The sequence below is a fragment of the Saimiri boliviensis genome, chromosome 6 (genome assembly GCF_048565385.1).
Source record: "Saimiri boliviensis isolate mSaiBol1 chromosome 6, mSaiBol1.pri, whole genome shotgun sequence".
Taxonomy (NCBI): domain Eukaryota; kingdom Metazoa; phylum Chordata; class Mammalia; order Primates; family Cebidae; genus Saimiri; species Saimiri boliviensis.
Window position 1 is genome coordinate 73,699,576 of NC_133454.1, and position 12,768 is coordinate 73,712,343.

A 12,768-nucleotide genomic window follows, 5' to 3' on the forward strand; every position below is an offset into this window, starting at 1 on the left:
ATAAAGAGCTTCACTTCTGTACAACGTAAAAGGGGTCATCCTGTCGTTAGAAAGGTTCCTGCAGTTGGTAGGAGGTGGGAGGTGGGACTAGATGACTGCCAAGCACTTTTCTGGCTGTAAGATCTGGCACGCAGGCGATCTGCAAATATTACACACAGCCAGTGTCCAGCTACCTGACCCTCAGCCGCATTCTCCTCAGGCTCTTTCCCGCTCACCCTGAAGGAGGCGCTTGCAGGTGCTCAGCCACCCCACCAAATCGCTGTCAGCTCTGAGACACCCGAGTCCTCCCCAGCTCTATACCCACATTTGGGGTAGGGAAGGTGGGGAGGCCAAGCCTTGGTCAGGAGAAGCTGCCAGGACTGAAGCACACTGGTAGCCAGCCCAAGGAGGCTTGCCCGGGCTGTGCCTGCGCTGGGAGATGAGACGTGGGGAGGAGAATGTTGGAGGCACCAGGGAGGGATGGAGGCGGGGGTTCCAGGAGGCAGAATGGGAACCTGGAGCTCCCTGCAGATATGGAGGTTTCTGAGAGGCAGAGAGTTAAGAGTGGAATCCTAGGGAAGAGTCCCTGGGAGAGGGTTGTGAGGAGTCAGCCCCCGGTCCACTTCCTCAAGGTCTGCCCCGCAATGTCCCCCATGGGGGCAGGAAATGGTCCCTGGAGTTACCTGCCAGAAGGCGTGGAGGCCGAGGCAGCCCAGGGCGATCAGCAGACCCGCCAGCGCCATCCCTGAGGAAGACGTGAGGGCCAGGTCCCAGGTCCGAGTGAGGGCGGGACCACCGGCGCTGGAGTCCTGGCTTCGAGGGGCTCCAGGCGCGCGGGGTCCCTGGTCCAGGATTGGGGCCCCGGCGGGGCGTGGGTGGGGTCTCAGAGTTTATGGTTCCCCCGCCCCGAGTCTTCGCTCCCAACTCGCGAAGCCCCTTCCTCAGAGCCTCGCGCCCGGGGACCTTTCTGAGACGGTAAAGGCGGGGCCACAGTTTGTCTCCGCCCGAGAGGGGAGGGCCGGGGGCCGAGGACCCACCTGCGGGTTGCGGAGGCCGCGAGCCGGAGGGAGCCCCAAGGGCTCGGGCGGGCGCTGAGCAGTCCTGGAGTCCGGCTGAGAGCGAGGTTCCCGGGGCTAACTATAGCCCCCGCGCTGTAACCCGACACCCCGTTCCCACCGCCGCACGCGGGGGCGGGGGCGGGCGGGGGCGGGCGGGGGCTGAGGCCAACTCCCCCTCCCAAGGACTGCAATGTCTTTCTGCGGGACCCTCTGGCTGTGAGCGAGCGGGAGGGAACTTGTGAGACTGGGTCTCTCCCTGAGGTGGGCCCTACAGGGCCGTCCCCTGGCCCCCCGACCAACAGGCCAGGGGGCCCCGCGGGGATCCCGCCTGCTGAGAGGTCACCCTTCGAGCACTCATATTTGCATACAGTTTGCATATGGCCCACACCCTGGGCCACGTGTTCCAGCATCTGAGCAGCGCCCACTCCCTGCTCTGCGCCCTCTCCCCCTTCGCCTTCAGGAACATTCAGAACCCTTGGTCGGGTCCAGGCTCGCCCCTCCCCCGACCGCTCAGACTCAGGTGACCCATGTTTGTAAACACTGGCCTTTCCCCCACCTCCTCTGGGCTTATCTATAAATAACCTGGCTCTGAGAGTTGGATGCCCCGTCAGAGGTCATGGGAGAAGGGGCCAGCAGAGGAACTGGTTGCTCAGGGAAGAGCTTCCTAGCAACCTGAGCCAGGAGGAGCGGGGATGTCACCCCTCCTCCCGCCAGCGGCCAGAGGACTGGACTTGAGAGATGCTAGACCCAAAGGACTCCATCCTGGTCTGGTTCATTAGTTTCCCCCATCCCTGTCCCGTCGTTCCCTCGTCTCACCAGATTGTCAGCCAAATAAAGTTTCTTCCACCTGGAATCCTGCTGTCTCCCAAAATCATTTCCGTAGACCAAACAGAAAGACAAACTGTTGGTCCAGGCTTGGAGGAGGGTGGGAAGGGAGGTGCTCCTGAGTGCTTGTTAGAAAAACGGCTCCAGGACAAGTTCTTTTGCCCCCTTCTTTGAGTCTAGCCATCCCAAAGCCCTCCCAGATTCTAAAATCAGGAATCACCCTACTGTTTACCGATGAGATAGGGGCAAAAACAGAAGCCTAAGCACTGCCATCTTATAGAGAAGCTACCTGGGCCCCGGGCAGAGGTGTCTTTCTCAGAACTGTTATTGTACTGCAATTCTCAGAAGTGTTAAAGGCAAAAATTTCCACCGCTACACCCCTCCCTTTGCAACAAACCGCTAACTTTAGCTTCTGTACAGACAGCTTGCCTTGCACACCCCTGGGCCCCCCTGAACAAGGATGTGGTTTTGCAGCTTAAATACCTTGCTCCCCCTGAGCTCGGGGCCACGGGTTGAAGAGACATGAGTCCTCCGTGGCCGCCGGCAATAAAGACCCTGCAATTTGGCATACTTTTGTCTTGGTGTTGATTTTCTGCTTGCTCCGGTGCTACACCAACATGGTGAAAAACAGCATTTGCCTGCCTATCCCGCCTGCCTATCCTGCCTCTCTCTGGAGGAAGCTCAGTGTTTGCAGTTGCTTGAAGAGAAGATACCACCTGGAGTCAGCTTGTCCTTCTGGGACAGCCGGAGAGACCAGATCTGCGGGGATCACTGCTTTGTCCCTCTTCACCCTCTGGCCTTGAGGAATTGCTTCTCCCATCCCAGAACCCAAAATAAGGTCCCAAGAGATGGACTCAAGTCTAGTCATTGGGCAGGGATCCTAAGTGTAGGCAGAAAGTCCTCCAAGATCACCTGGCAAGTCAGGACTGGAGCTGGGACCCAGAACCCAGCCACCTTAGTCCCAATTGCTCCTGGCACCTTAGTTAAGTCTCAGTGTTCACATGAAAGGAACATCTAAGGAGATGCTCTCTGAGGCCGGGGCTCTGAAGCTTCCTCTTCTCTTCCTCCTCCCTGGCTGACCAGAGTGCAGGACCACAGCCAGTGAGGAGGCAGTTGTCCAGCCTGGGTCCCCAGTGCTTCAGTCCACCTCCTCTCTGGGATTTCTTTTGTATGTGTGTGTGGGAAGAACGCTGGGCAGGTCAGACTAGGAAGAGGCTGGTGTTCCTGAGTCCTGAGGAGACATCCAGAAATAGATGGGGGAGTGTCACCTTTCTGAGCAGCTGTGTGGGGGAGGTGCAAGGGGTAGGGATTGACAACATAAAAAACAAAACAAAACAAAAAAAAACCTCGTCCTCTCCTCTCCTGGTGGCCATGGTGGAGACCAGCAGCAGCTTCCCCAACCAGGACAAGGCTTAGGTAAGGAGCACACCATTCTCCTCCTGAGTGCAGGGCAGGAAACGTGGTTTTGAGGTGAAGTTTGGGAGATGAATGGTGGAATTTTAGGAGTTGTGAGAAAGTTTCCAGGAAACTTTGGTGAAGAAGTTTGGGATACCTAGGAAGACTGGGGGCCATGGGAAGTGTGGGACTCCTGGGGAGAGATTTGAGGTCACATTCCCACGAGAGGATGTTCAGCAAGGTCCTTGATGAGAAACTGACAAAAGAATTGCCCTGAGTGGGATGAGAAGGAGGACAGAAAGCCAGCTCCCTTGGGCTAGAAAAGCAATTGCTCAGCGTCCCCGGCTCCTTGGGCCCATGCCCACCCCATCCCTCCTGCTCCTGCCACATCTCCCCTGACACAGGTGACCAAGGCCAGCCACCCACCTGCTCTGTGGTGGTCTACACTGTTAGCTGTGCTGAGAAAGCTCCTCAGACTCTCAACAAACATGCTGGGGGCATCCCCTGTGCCTGGCCTTGGCATACATGGTCCCTGCCCTCAAGGAACTCACAGGCCAGGAGAGGAGCCAGGCATACATAAGGGCAGCACGGTGTGATAAGGACAGCACAGGGTGATATGGGAGCTCAGAGGAGTCAGGGGGCTTCCTGGAGGAGGTGACCCCCAGGCTAGGTCTTGAAGAGTGGGTAGCCAGGAGAAATGTCCCAAGAAGAGGGGTGATGTGTGCAGAGCCACAGGGAGGGGAACCATGGAGCCCCACCTGGGACTTTGTTCTGCACTACAGAAGCCAAGCAGGAGTGGTGGGTGTGGGGCTGCAGAGGGCATAGAGGGCCAGGATAAGGATGCTGGCCTCTGTCCTGAGGGTATGGAGGAATGTTTTGTTTATTTGCTTTTTTTTCTAGATGTATTCTTTTTTTTTTTTTTTTTTTGAGACAGAGTCTTGCTCTGTCGCCAGGCTGGACTGCAGTGGTGCAGTCTTGGCTCACCAAAACCTCTGCCTCCTGGGTTCAAGCGATTCTTCTGCCTCAGCCTCCTGAGTAGCTGGGACCACAGACATGTGCCACCACGCCCAGCTAATTTTTTTGTTTTTGTTTGTTTGTTTGTTTGTTTTTAGATGAGGCTTCACCATGATGGCCAGGCTGGTCTTGAACTCCTGACCTCAGGTGATCACCCACCTCGGCCTCTCAAAGTGCTAGGATTACAGGCGTGAGCTACCTTGCCCGGCCTTTTTTTTTTTGTATTTTTAGTAGAGATGGGGTTTCACCGTGTTGGCCAGGATGGTCTTGATCTCTTGACTTCGTGATCCGCCTAACTCGGCCTCCCAAAGTGCTGGGATTACAGGCGTGAGCCACCTCTCCTGGCCCTTGGATGTATTCTTATCTCTTCCCTCATAATTTTCATTTCTGCATTTTTACTCTGTATTTTGAGATATTTCTTTTTCTTTCTTTCTTTCTTTTTTTTTTTTTTTTGAGACCGAGTTTCGCTCTTGTTACCCAGGCTGGAGTGCAATGGCGCGATCTCGGCTCACCGCAACTTCCGCCTCCTGGGTTCAGGCAATTCTCCTGCCTCAGCCTCCTGAGTAGCTGGGATTACAGGCACGCGCCACCATGCCCAGCTGATTTTTTGTATTTTTCGTAGAGACGGGTTTTCACCATGATGACCAGGACGGTCTCGATCTCTTGACCTCATGATCCACCCGCCTCGGCCTCCCAATGTGCTGGGATTACAAGCTTGAGCCACCGCGCCCGGCTTCTTTTTTTTTTTTTTTTTTTTTTTTAATAAAGATGGGGTTTCACCATGTTGGTCAGCCTGGTCTTGAACTCCCGACCTCAGGTGATCCACCTGCCTTGGCCTTCAAAGTGCTTGGATTACAGGCGTGAGCCACCATGCCCAGCCGAGATATTTCTTCTAGTCAGTTTTGGCACAGAGGGCTTTTAAGCAGGTAATGAACATGACCAGATTTGCCCTTTGAAAACATCACTCTTGGCCGGGCGCGGTGGCTCAAGCATGTAATCCCAGCACTTTGGGAGGCCGAGGCGGGTGGATCACGAGGTCAAGAGATCGAGACCATCCCGGTCAACATAGTGAAACCTCGTCTCTACTAAAAATACAAAAAATTAGCTGGGCATGGTGGCGCGTGCCTGTAATCCCAGCTACCCAGGAGGCTGAGGCAGGAGAATTGCCTGAACCCAGGAGGCGGAGGTTGCGGTGAGCCGAGATCGTGCCATTGCACTCCAGCCTGGGTAACAAGAGCGAAACTCTGTCTCAAAAAAAAAAAAAAAAAAAAAAATTCATATTCTTTAAATCTCATTGTACTTCTCAAAATCTTTCCTATGAAAACATGCACACAAGTAGACAAGAATTTATATACCTGAATATTCACTGTAGTATTGTGTATAATATTTTTAAATTAGGAAGAAAACCGAAGTGTTCATAAGTTATGAAATTGTTAATTATGGTTTATACCATGAGATATACTAAGCTGCCATAATATGAGCAAGGGAGATATTTATGTACTGACGTGGAAGAAAGTTCATGATGTATTTTTTTTTTGAGAAAAAAAGGTAATAAAATGTGTATGTGTAAACATGTTTCCTTTTAGTTCTTAAAACAATGACAATAAAGCCGGGTATGGTGGCTCAAGCCTGTAATCCCTACACTTTGGGAGGCCAAGGTAGGCAGATACCTTGAGGTCAGGAGTTAGAAACCAGCCTGGCCAGCATGGTGAAACCCTGTCTCTACTAAGAATACAAAAATTAGCTGGGCATGGTGGCGGGTGCCTATAGTCCCAGCTACTCAGGAGGCTGAGGCAGGAGAATCGCTTGAACTCAGGAGGCAGAGGTTGCAGTGAGCTGAGATCACGCCACTGCACTCCAGCCCGGGCAACAAAGTGAGACTCAGTCTCAGAAAAAAAAAAAGAAAATAGAAAAGAAAAAAACCTGCCTGTTCCATTGGAGACCCGATGCCTGGAGCCACTTGGGGCACTCCACCTGTCCCCCAACAGGGAGGGTGCAGAAGGCTTGTGGTTCCCACTACTTCCCTTGGGGAAGCCAGTACCCTCTGTCCTCTCCTGCTCTTATGATCCCCTATTCCCCTAGCACCCAGGGTTTATATCTGTCCCTACCTGGAAGCACCGAAGACTCACTCCACAAGAGGACTGCAGGGAAAGGGGGCGACCCCTGGACCTGGAGTCCCGCTAAGGCCATATCAGCTGAACACTGCTTTTTTTTTTTGAGACGGAGTTTCGCTCTTGTTACCCAGGCTGGAGTACAATGGCGCGATCTTGGCTCACCGCAACCTCTACCTCCTGGGTTCAGGCAATTCTCCTGTCTCAGCCTCCTGAGTAGCTGGGATTACAGGCACGTGCCACCATGCCCAGCTGATTTTTTTTTTTTTTTTTTTTTTGAGACGGAGTTTCGAGCTTGTTACCCAGGCTGGAGTGCAATGGCGCGATCTCAGCTCACCGCAACCTCCACCTCCCGGGTTCAGGCAATTCTCTTGCCTCAGCCTCCTGAGTAGCTGGGATTACAGGCACGCACCACCATGCCCAGCTAATTTTTTGTATTTTTAGTAGAGATGGGGTTTCACCTTGTTCACCAGGATGGTCTCGATCTCTTGACCTTGTGATCCACCCGCCTCGGCCTCCCAAAGTGCTAGGATTACAGGCTTGAGCCACCGTGCCCGGCCTAGCTGAACACTCCTTGATCTGCCCCTGTCCCAACCCCACAAGCCCTGTGAGGTGATACCCAGGCCTTTCACCGTGGCAGTCAAGTACCTTCATGAGTGGCCCCAGTCTTCCCAATGTTCCCACCTTGCAAGCTCTGCCAGCCTAGATGACGTTCTTTCCCTCTTCACATCCTCAGAGTTCCCACCTCCAATACCTTTGCTTTTCCCATTCCTGCTGCACAGAAGTCCTTTCCCATCCGAAATGCCAGTCTTTTCTCTCCCAGTCTCCACTTGCTGACATCTTAGTCTCCTATTCATCCTGCAAGACCCTGTTCACGTCACTTCCCCCAGGAAGTCACCCATGTTCCTTCCAGCAAAGACGGTCCTCTCTCTTCTGAACCTCCACATCTATCTTACGACTCTCAGTGCCAAGCACTAGAAATGGCACAGACTAAGTGTCGATTCATGTTTATTAAACCATACAGATTAACACTGCAATTTTCCAGATGAGGAAACCGAGACCCAAAGAGAGACAGCAACTGGCCCAGGGTCACCAGCATGCAGATGCCTGCCATGATGTCTCTGCTTCTTGTGTCTGTGGGCCTCATGGAAGCACTTCAGGTATGGGCATCCCCCACTGTCCCCGTCCCAGCAGGGAACTGAGCAATTGGCTTCTTCTGAACCCTGGATGGAGAAAGAGAGAGAGGAAAGAATGCCTGATACTTCCCTTGGGGATCACATCCTAAGGGGACAGCCCCAGATGCTAGTCTTAGGGAAATTATAGCCAGAGGTTCCCAATCCCCTTCCCCTCCAGGTGTGTTTGGGGCCCTTGGTGCCTTTCTCAGTGGAGGGCAGAGCTAGATGGCAGGGGACTCATTCTCCCAGGGGCCTATCCTCTTAGTCCCTGCTGCTCCTGCCCCCTCAGGCCCAGGGTCACACCATCACACACCGAGACCTCTTCTCTCGAGAGATGCCGCTGGACATGGCCCTGACCTCCTTTGATGACCAGTATGCTGGCTGTGCCACCGCCATGACAGCTGCTCTCCTAGATCTCAACCACACAGAGTTCCAGGCCAACAAGGTATATGCAGATGGCTGGGCACTAGCAAGCAGCCAATGGCAGGAGCGCCAGGCCTGGGGTCCAGAGTGGAGCCTCAGCCCTACCCGTTCACCCCTGCCACCTCCAGGCTTCCGCGATGAGCATGGGGTGGCCCTCCTGGCCTACACAGCCAACAGCCCCCTGCACAAGGAGTTCAACGCAGCCGTCCGTGAGGCAGGCCGCTCCCGGGCCCACTACCTCCAACACTTCTCCTTCAAGACACTCCATTTCCTGCTGACTGAGGCCCTGCAGCTGCTGGGAAGGAGGCAGCGTCCACCCCGGTGCCACCAGGTGTTCCGAGGCGTGAACGGCCTGCGCTTCCGACCAGCAGGGCCTAGGGCCACTGTGAGGCTGGGGGGCTTTGCCTCCGCTTCCCTGAAGAATGTTGCAGCCCAGCAGTTTGGTGAGGACACCTTCTTTAGCATCTGGACCTGCCTTGGGGCCCCTATCAAGGGCTACTCCTTCTTCCCTGGAGAGGAAGAGGTGCTGATACCCCCCTTTGAGACCTTCCAAGTGATCAATGCCAGCAGACCGGCCCAGGGGCCTGCCCGCATCTACCTTCGGGCCCTGGGCAGGCACAGTACCTACAACTGCGAGTACATCAAAGGTAGGAAGGCAAGCGCTGGTCAGCACCTGTGCGGAAGGTGGGCCTTCCCCATCCACCAGGGACTTTGGCAAACCCAAGCCCCTATCTCAGTCATATCCACCAGCTCACAACCCCTTCCATCTAAGGGGAGACATAACCTTCTGAGGGGTGCACTTCCTGCCCCTGGAGGGATCTAAGCCACAGCTGGCCACTTGCCTGCTGGGAGGCTGAAGAGGGTATTCTGGCCAACACAGGGGTCTCTGGCCATTCGTGTGGGCGAGCCGACCTGGTCGGGCTTTTCTCCTGGTTGGAGGCTGGAAGGGAATTATTTTCCAGCCAGATTATTGACACCTAGACTGCTGTTGCCAGAATTGAGTAGGATCCCCAACCACAGTTTCTGAGAAAAGTGAGATGGAAGAGGGATTCTGTGCTGCAGGGTGTGCTGGGTGGGGTGGCGGGGGCAGGAAGACAGCAGTCGAGTGCTGTGCCCCTAAGGTCCAATTCAGGCTGTGATCTGGAATGGTAGACACGCCTCCTGTCCATGCCCCCAGCACAGGCCAGAAGAGGAACCATGAGGATGGGCCCAGGTTCTTAATTTCTGAAGGGCTGTGGGCTTCACTTCCTATTTTGGACAGCATCAGGAGTGTGCATGAATTGACAGAAGGTGATGAAGGCATATGAAGAACACAAAGCAGGCTGCGGCGAGGCACAGAAAAAGAAGCAATGAGTGCGGCAGGGAGGCAAAGTTACAGGCCCAGGGAGCAGGAGTGCCCCAGAATGGACCGTGGCTTTAATGGCCCACTCCCTTCTGGCCCTGCTGCTCAGGGGTTGAGGCAAACCTAGTCAAGGGAGATTCCACCATGAAAGAGCAGAATTAGGGAGAAATGCACTAACTTCTCCTAGAACAAGTCAGGGATGGACCACCAGGGTTTGGGAGTCCCTTTCCATCCTGAGAGCTCTTGAGCCTTTCATTCTTTACTGTTTCTCTTCTATAGACAAGAAGTGCAAGTCTGGGCCTTGCCGTCTGGATAATTCAGGTAAGGCCTGTAGGCACCTGTGGGACTCAGTTCAGGGATGAGCAGACTGCCCTGGGGTCGGCCCCACCACTTGGATCTTTTTATTTCACAATGGCGCGATCTCGGCTCACCGCAACCTCCGCCTCCTGGGTTCAAGTGATTCTCTTACCTCAGCCTCCCAAGTAGCTGGGATTACAGGCACATGCCACCATGTCCGGCTAATTTTTTGTATTTTTAGTAGAGACAGAGTTTCACCATGTTGATCAGGCTGGTCTTGATCTCCTGACCTCAGTTGTTCCACCTGTCTCAGCCTCCCAAGTGCTCGGATTACAGGCATAAGCCACTGCACCTGGCCCACCTAGATCTTTTTATAAGAAAACAACCTCATAAATTGAAAAAAAAAAAAAAATGCACTGTCTGAAGTGGCACCTTGGGGGTTGCCAGCCTCAGCCAGGGGATGTGTGTGTGGGAGAGCAGATGGTTGGGGGAGCAGAGACACCTGCTCTCCAGCCTGAGTCTGCCTGTCCCTTGCAGGAAAAAGCCAGTCGTCAGGCCCCTGAGAGATTCAGGCTGCATGAGCTGAGGGACAGAAGGGCTGCTCCCCACAAAGTCCTACTTGGGTCCTTCTCTGCCTCCCAGTGCAGAACCCAGTGTCTCTGTAACTGCCCTCAGGGCTCAGTCAAACCCACCTTGGAAGGTCACGAGGCCAAGCTTTGGGTGCTGGAGGCCTGGGCTGTGGTCCAGGCTCTGCTGTTTGTCTATGACCAGCCCATTCTTTCTCTGCGCCTCAGTTTCTCCATGTGTATAAATAGCAAATTGGACCAGATGATCCCCAGCTGTGACTCTTCTCTTCTCTTGGACACTTGGTGTCTCTAGATGGGAATGGGCCATTTCCAGGGAAGAAACAGTAGTTCCTCCCCAAGCCTTGGGTGCTCCCTCCGTCCTTCAGAACTCTGTGAGTGGGCAGGAAGGACCCCCCGCCCCCAGCTTCCTCTGATCCACTCCAGGTACATCATGCCATTCATCCTCACCACACCCCAATGGTACTGTCATCACCTCTGTTCTGCAGATGACAGAACCAAGGCACAAAGGTGCAAAGAGGAGACAGCAACCGACTCGTACCACCCAGCTACTAAGAACTGGAGGCTAGGGAGCCTAGCCTAGCTCTAGAGCCAAACTCTGAACCACTACGCTAGGATGGTCCCTGCACCTCCCCAGACATCATCTCTTTTTTTTTTTTTTTTTTTTGAGTCTTGCTTTTGTGGTACAGGCTGCAGTGCAGTGGTGCAATCTCAGCTTACTGCAACCTGACTTCCCAGGTTCAAGCGATTCCTTCCTGAGCCTCTCGCGTAGCTGGGATTACAGAAGTGGGCCACCACGCCCGGCTAATTTTTGTAGTAGAGATAGGGTTTCGACATGTTGGCCAGTCTGGTCTTGAACTCCTGACCTCAGGTGATCCTCTCGCCTCAACCTCCCAAAGTGCTAGAATTACAGGCATGAGCCACAGCACCTGGCCTTCATCTCATCTTTACTGCACAATAATCTATGGGAAGGAGGCAGAACAGGAAGCATTACCCTCCTTAGATGGTCAAGTGAGACCCAAAGAGAGAAGTTACTTGCTCAAGATGACAGTGAGTTAGTGGCAGAGCCAGGACCAGAAGCCAGGTTTCCAGCCTCTAACCCAGGCATCTCTGAGTTCTGATTATCTAATTCTAGGCACTGGAAAGTTTAAGATTTCTCCTCCAAGTCCACCCCGTACCTTCTCCTACCAGGGTTTAGAGGAGCCAAGTTCAGCCACAGCAGATCCCACTCCGATCTTGAGTCCATGTTTCATCCCACTCTGCAGTGCCTTATTTATGCCAATAGAAGGCAGAAAGTTAGACCCAATGACCTCTGAAAGAGAAAGTGGGACTTAAACTGGTCTCCTCACCTGTCTACCTTCCTAAATTATTAAAAAAAAATTTTTTTTTGAGACATGGTCTCACTCTGTCATCCAGATTGGAGTGCAGTGGTGCTACCACAACTCACTGCGGCCTCAAACTCTTGGGCTCAAGTGATCCTCCCATCTTCAGCCTCCCAAGTAGCTTGGACTACAGATACATGTCACCATGCCAGGCGAATTTTTGTATTTTTTATAGAGAAGGGATTTCCCTATGTCAAGGGATTTTATAGAGAAGGGATTTCCCTATGTTGCCCAGGTTACCAGGGGGACTGTACATCAACTTCAGTGACGCTGGTGTTAGTAAGTTCTGATAAGCCACTACCATTGGACCACCCCTCCCTAAACTTGGTCTTCTCCTTTGCCCGTGGCAATTTTAAGTCCAGCTCACTCTGCCAATCTCTCCACCTTGTAACTGCGTGCCCCTACTTTGCTCCTGTGCCCCTAAATACCTCTCTCTCTCTCCCCACCAACCCCTCTGCCTGTTTTCTCTGCAGCCATGGGGCAAAGCCCCTTCTCTGCAGTCTGGGCTCTGCTACTACTGCTCTGGTTCCTCACGGTGAGGCCCTTTCCAGATGGTCCAGGCTTCCTTTGATGCATGAGACACAGGACAGCCTTGCCCACCACCTCTGCCCAGCTTGAGGATGTTGGCTGTGTGTGCTTTCAATGTAACCAAGATTCCTGGCAACCCCATCTGCAAGGAACTCCAGGACCTCCTCTGGTGGCTGTCAGACCTGCTGGGGGGAGAAACAGGAGACAATCTGGGGACTGAACTTACCCAGGGCTCCAGGAGTGAGACTCTGAATAATGGTTGGGGCCAGTAGGGGGATTGCGGGGGACTTCAAGACAGGCAGCAACTCAAGTGGAGATAGAAAGGACTGTTGCTGATTTGGGGGTGACTGAAGAGGAAAGCACTTGGCCATGATACCTGCTGGTGTTATTCAGATGCCTCATATATCCATCTGCAAAGCTCCCATCCACGCCTCCAGGAAGCCTTCTCTGACCTCTCCCACTGGGCTAGGGTAGGGACCCTGTGTCTACACCCCCATATAGAGCCCTAGATGCTTCTCTATACCATGTGTCATGTCTGTCTGCCATGTCAGACTGTAAGCTTCCTGAGGGAAGGGACTGGGTCTGAGGCACAGAGGTGGTATCAGGAAATGTGTGAATCTCAGAAAGGAAAATGCCTATGAGTGGCTGGTCCCTA

The 12,768-nt window shown here is 53.6% G+C and overlaps 2 protein-coding genes across 10 annotated transcripts in view; one reads left to right on the forward strand and one right to left on the reverse strand.

Annotated features, from left to right (window-relative positions):
- The window catches only part of ART5 (ADP-ribosyltransferase 5), a 46,599-nt gene extending 44,442 nt beyond the window's left edge, over nt 1-2,157 (reverse strand). For 4 of the 9 annotated variants that reach the window (XM_003923410.4, XM_010334265.3, XM_074400987.1 and 1 more), the window contains exons 1-2: nt 1,017-2,155; nt 663-724 (exon numbers count right to left, since the gene is read on the reverse strand). In XM_003923410.4, coding sequence (XP_003923459.1) covers nt 663-722 — 60 coding nt within the window. In that variant the 5' untranslated portion in view covers nt 723-724; nt 1,017-2,155. Of the gene's footprint in view, nt 1-662; nt 725-1,016 lie in introns of all 9 variants that reach the window. The other 5 variants (XR_012518074.1, XR_012518073.1, XM_074400988.1 and 2 more) reach the window with 3 other exon arrangements.
- A 233-nt stretch (nt 2,158-2,390) lies between these two features.
- Nucleotides 2,391-12,635, forward strand: ART1 (ADP-ribosyltransferase 1). The gene is made up of 5 exons (XM_003923405.4): nt 2,391-3,278; nt 7,428-7,542; nt 7,847-8,627; nt 9,602-9,643; nt 12,059-12,635. The coding sequence occupies exons 2-5, from the start codon at nt 7,480-7,482 to the stop codon at nt 12,154-12,156; spliced, it is 984 nt and encodes a 327-aa protein (XP_003923454.1). The 5' UTR covers nt 2,391-3,278; nt 7,428-7,479; the 3' UTR covers nt 12,157-12,635.
- The last annotated feature ends 133 nt before the right edge of the window (nt 12,636-12,768 follow it).

Excerpts from the sequence above, each read along its gene's own strand:
- ART1 (XM_003923405.4), top strand. The coding sequence starts at position 7,480 with ATGCAGATGCCTGCCATGATGTCTCTGCTTCTTGTGTCTGTGGGCCTC. Across the intron at positions 7,543-7,846 it reads GCCTCATGGAAGCACTTCAG|GCCCAGGGTCACACCATCAC; the intron begins GTATGGGCATCC and ends CTGCCCCCTCAG. Across the intron at positions 9,644-12,058 it reads TTGCCGTCTGGATAATTCAG|CCATGGGGCAAAGCCCCTTC; the intron begins GTAAGGCCTGTA and ends TTTTCTCTGCAG.